At 38.3% G+C, this 5,668-nt stretch overlaps 1 protein-coding gene across 1 annotated transcript; it reads right to left on the reverse strand.

Annotated features, from left to right (window-relative positions):
- Positions 1 to 4,098: 4,098 nt before the first annotated feature.
- Positions 4,099 to 5,668, reverse strand: LOC118754563 (the record flags this gene model as incomplete). The annotated part of the gene is given in 1 exon segment (XM_036489451.1): positions 4,099 to 5,668. A coding segment is annotated over 1 exon segment (1,570 nt), but the record flags the coding sequence as incomplete, so codon positions are not given.

Genomic DNA, 5,668 nt, shown 5'->3' on the forward strand with positions numbered 1-5,668 from the left:
ACGAAAGCCCATATGTATATGTATCATTTAGGGCATGTGTACTCAGAGTGCACCTATCGTAGATGTTTCCAAAGACAGGACTAAGATGGTAGACCGGTTATACCACGTTTAGTGGTATTGTTTTCCTCAGGTGCAGGTCGTTTCCTTTTTTGATGCTATAGCGAGTGCTTATGAGTTAAGCATTTTTGTGATATTGTTTTCCTCCGGTGCAAGTGGTATCAAATATAACGATGTAGCGGGCGCCTCAGCAGACAGTATCCATAGAAATTGCTTTCGTGTGGAATTGTGGTTCTTGATTTTGCAAGGTGCAAGAGCGTGTACTATGCGAAAGTGGCACAGTGTTTGCCAATTCCAGTTTGTGCAATGAGCCAAAACATATAACAAAAAATTAACAAAAAACAAAAAAAGGAAGCAAATTCAGCGGTTGGCCTCCTCTGTGGTTAGCTAGAATGATAAAAACTTATCTGTGGATTATTTAATTAGCTTAACTATAAAGCTTAAGTTACATTTGTGAAAATAATCAGTCTTTTTTCTCTTTTTTGGTTATTATCTTATTTTTTTAAAACACTCTTACATCTATATTTCTATCTGTGCTTCGTTAATAAAATTGCACAACTCTTTTAGAGTTGCAGTGTCATGACTTCTGTAAAACTCGCCAAAGTCCTTATGATTTTTTACCGCATCATATCTACCTCTTATGGAGTTGTATCTCCTGCAAGCAAAGATCGCGTGGTTGTGGTCGTCTAATACTTGACATTCATCACAAATATCTGAGTTAATTACATTGATTCTATGTAGGTATACCTTGTCGAAGGTGTGTCCAGTTAAAAGTCTATTTGTTTTTAATTTCTCTTGCTCCAAGTGATGAGCCATGGTACCATGGTCGTTCAGGTATCTCTGGAAAGAAGTGCGCGAATTTCTTTCCTTTTTCTTGGGATATACTTTTAAATTTTGTGTTCCATTTTTCCCTTAGCAAGGAGTTTATTTATTTGAGGGCCTCATTAGAAGAGAGATGAACCTCAAGAGGAGCCCCAGCATCTACCGCCCATTTCGCTAAGTTATCAGCTACCTCATTTATCTCTATTCCTACGTGTGATGGTACCCACACAATATCACAGATTAGATTACTTTTGTTAAGGGTGGAATGAATCCTGGCTACTATGTAGTTGTTTGACTCTTTTTTCCCAAGAAGTTGACACGATATTAAGCTATCAGTGAAGATTGCAACCTTCCTCAGCTTGTCCTCCACAGCTATGTCAATAGCTTTTGCTATAGGCCAAAGCTCACTGAAGAAAGATGAGGTTTTGACATTAATGTTGAAAAGGAATTTATGTTTGTGTGTTGCGTTGTACACTCCACACCCCATGGCACTTTGTCCCCCCGATGCATCAGAGGCACAAATTGTAAAGCCACTTTTTTTGTATTTGTGTGTAATTCTCCGGTATTCAGCCACCAACTGTTCTTTGGGTATATCCACTTTCCTTCCAGTTATGACTTTCTCTATAATTTTTAGATTTTTATTTTTTTGGTAGTGGGTTTCAGCATTTACCTTGTCCAAAATCTGTTTGAATTCATGATACGTTGCGGAATAACTAGATTTTAGCTGTGAGTGATTTTTAATGTTGTTGTATAAAGTGATATTTATGGATTTTAATTTTAATAATTCGCGACAGGTTAATAGTTTTTCTCTCTATTTTGGCTCCAACTCATTTGCCAGCACATAAATATTATGTGTCGGTGTGGAAGGGGTTAGCCCTAAACATCTCCTTAGTGTACTATTCTGAAATGCCATAATTTTGTTGTAGGTGCCTTTTGGCAGATTATGTGTGGTCGATTTAGCTACTTCAATCTTAGAACGTACAAGACTCTTGTAAAGGTTTACCGCTGTTTTTGGCCTAACCCCAGCTTTTACTGTTGATAACATTTTAAGTAATTTCACATTATTTGCTGCCTTGTCAATGAGTGTTTTATAGTGAGACGTTACATTCAGAGAGTCCGTTAAGGTCCTACCAATGAAATTCAAACGATTTACTTGTTCAATACAGTGATTATTAATTTTTATATCAATCCGTTTTTTAATACCCTTCGCAAAATATATTGACTTGGTCTTTTGTAGATTTATGGAGAGGTTTAAACTTTCACATTTGTCTACAAAGGACTTGAGTGTTGCTCCAAGTTTTGAGGTTGCAGATTGAAAATCTCTGTCATGGGTCATTATAAGGAAGTCGTCTGCAAATTGGAAAATGTCAGTGGATTCATCTTCTACGTTGTGCAACGGACTAGTATATAAATTGAAAAGGAGTAGGGAGAGACAGCTGCCTTGCGGTAGACCATCATTTATGGTGACTGATTCACCTCCCATTTTCAGGATTCTTTTCTCCAGAAAGGAGACTATCCAGCTAATATATTTATTGTCCACCTTCGCCTTTATTAATCTCTTTGAGGGAGCTGAGGTGGGGACACAGTTATAGGCGTTACTTATATCCACTACTGTGGCCACCACTTTCAAACCTAGATCTTTATAGCAAGCTATATTGTGTAGGATTTCGTTTAGACACATCGACGCAGATCTGCCTTTTCGGTATGCGAAGCATCTGTTTGAAAGGAAATTATTTTCAGCTAAGCATGGTTCAATTCTGGATTTGACCATTAAATTGACAATTTTGAGAAGTACAGGTATCAAGGATATAGGTCTGTAATTTTTGTTGTCATTTGGGTCTTTGTCAGGTTTTGGAATGGGGATCACTTTAATGATTCGCCTTTGATCCTCAATATGACCACGTTGGAAGGAGTCATTTAGTGCCTTGAGAAGATTTTGTTTGGCATGTAATGATAGTGCCCTAATCATTTCATAGGTAATTTTGTCATGCCCACCTGCAGATTTTTTCATTTTGTTTTTTAAGATGAGGTTGAGTTCGTCCAGATTAAAAAGGGGGGTTGTGGTGTTTACTTCGCAATGGTTCCACGGGATGCAGATCTCAGTATTTTTGATGCTTACCTGATTTTTCAGGTGCTGAAGGAAAAGATTGTTATTGTCTTCTGACCACCGGGGGTTGGATCCGTTGCCTGATGTACCCCTTAAGTTCTTGATGAATCTCCATGCTTCCTTGCTGTTGGGTTGATTGTTTAGCCGCTCGACACTGTCAGAGAAATTTTGCCTTTTAGCCTTCCTAACCTCGCTTTTCCATATTTTTTTCAATTCAATCGCTCGGTCAAAGTTTTCGGGTGTTGGATACGTGTTGCATTTTTTGGTTGCTGCTGAGTATAATCTGTAATGTTTATTAAGATCGCTATGCCACCATGATTTTGGTGTTCTATTGTCAAGCGTGATGGTTGCTTTGTTTATTTCATCTGAGATAGCCCTAGTTGCCTTGTCCGACGAAGGTTCAAATTCAATTTTATTTAGGGAGAACATAAGTTTGTTTTTTGACATAAAGGTACAAACCTTTGTTTTAGTAAAATTGCAGTTTAAGGAGATTGGGTAGTTGATGGCTACCACCAAGGTGGCATGATATCACTTCACAATTTACTGTTGACGGTATATTCGTAAAGGTTAGGTCTAAAACCGAACCATTATTGGTTCGTAGATTTGGTTTGAAAGTGGTGGCCCCACTATTGAGGCATCGAAGAGTCGATGTATCAACAAAGGAGCTTAACCATTTTCCCCTAGGTGTATCAACTGCGTCTCCCCATCTTGTAGCCCGCGCATTAAAATCGCCCATCACTATCACATTTTCATAGGCTTCTAGAGTGTTAAAAAGGTTGGTTAATACATGTCTGAAAGTGTTGATGTCCATAGACGGTTCAAAATACAGGGAGCAAATTATTATATTTTTGGTTAAGTTTCTCGTTTGTACTATACAGATGTCATGATTAGATGAAAAATTGAAAATTTTATATCTGATAGATTTCCGGAGCGCGATTGCGACCCCACCATACCCATCAGGCCGTTTTTTCTCTACAATATTAAAATTTGATATTTTTTTAGCATTTCCTGTGTCGTCATGTGAGAAAACCTCACTGAGACACACGATTTCAAAATCTTTAGTGTTTATAAAGTGGTCAATACAGTTCGCATTTTTTTTCAAAGACTGGATGTTATATTGAAGAATCTTCATGCTGACTATTTTCTACTTCCCCCCTTTCCGCTACATTTTTAAGTTCAAAATTCGAAAATTGTTGCTTTAATCTTTCCCTGAAATGGACAAAGGCATTTACACCCGCAGGAAAGTTGATTTGTCTGAAAGCATCCCTCGCAAATTTGGACATTTCAGTGGTTATTTTTTCCAACTCTGACACTGCATGTAAGTTTGGTTGGCTAAAGGCCACTCCATTCTTCTGCTGATTTTGCTGAGTCGCTTTTTGCCGTACCGGTCTTTCTTGTGGTATATTTCGCCTATACGGCTTTTGACTATTTTTTTTAACCTGGGACGCATAAGTATTTGGCGTCATAATTCTATTTACCTCGCATTGGTTATCTCTGAACGGGTTCAGTTCATTGTCTAGTCCCGGAAAATGGTCATCACTTAACAGTTCAAATCTGTTTCCAGTGGAAGCTTTATACTCAGTGAGTACCTCTCTTCTTGTCTGTTTCTTCAGGGTCATAATTTTGATTATGTTGTTTTCCTTTTCCCAGGTTGGGCAGTTCACCCTGTCGAAAGCGTTATGCTTTGCATCCCCGCATAAAACACACATAGGTATACCACAGTTGGTAACACAACCACCTTTATTTCCGCATTTGAGACATCTCTTCTCCGACCTACATGTTTTCTGAGTGTGCCCTATTCTGCCGCATTTGTAGCACTGCCTTAACATCGGAAAAAATTGTGTTACTTCTAAGATCGTGTGGTCTAAGATGACCTCTTTTGGCAGCTGATCCCCAGCAAAACCAATTTTCACAGATAGAGTTGGAACTCTATTTTCACATTCATTGTTCTCCCTTCTAGTGAATCTTTGAATGGAGGTAACGTCTACCACCGACTTTAAGCCACTTCTAATTTCTGCATCGGAGTATTCTACCGGAATATTTCTTATTACCCCATACGTTTCTAGAAAAGACCTCGGTATGAAGGTTCTGATATTTGCACTTTTTAGTTTTTCATTATTCAAGCACCTATTTGCATAAAAAACATTTTCAAATAAAACTTTGTATAACGTCACCCCGATTGCCCTAATAGTGTCAATACCTTCAATATTGCAGCCTTTTATTTTGGCCCATAAATACAAGCCATTTCGTATCCCCTTCTTCTGAATTATTTCAGAACGCGAGGTATCAAAAAGTACCCATGGTTTTCCATCATGGTTCGCTGGGTAACGTAAAGATTCCTTTCCTGTTTCTTCATTGCCTATCTTCTTTTTTCCATCTTCCTCACCTACTTTCGTATTTCCCCTATCTCTACCATTTGTATCAATTTCTAACTGTTCACTGTTCGATGTATGTGTAACCTTTGATGCAGAAGAACCGCCTTTTTCTGCCGTTACAATTTTCCCGTTATGGAGTGCCTTAGCTATGTATTCCTCATCTTCATCCATGGAAGCCCCGCTACTAAGCACCCACAAATTTTCACTTTTTGAGGTATTTTTTTTGTTCCTTTTAAATGTTTTCCATTGTAGTGCTGCCTCTTTTGGCTCACTACAATTTTCACCTACACCTTCAATTGCATCAGCC

Source organism: Rhagoletis pomonella, unplaced genomic scaffold, assembly GCF_013731165.1.
Source record: "Rhagoletis pomonella isolate Grant_MI unplaced genomic scaffold, Rhpom_1.0 Rhpom_scaffold_00002, whole genome shotgun sequence".
Lineage (NCBI taxonomy): Eukaryota > Metazoa > Arthropoda > Insecta > Diptera > Tephritidae > Rhagoletis > Rhagoletis pomonella.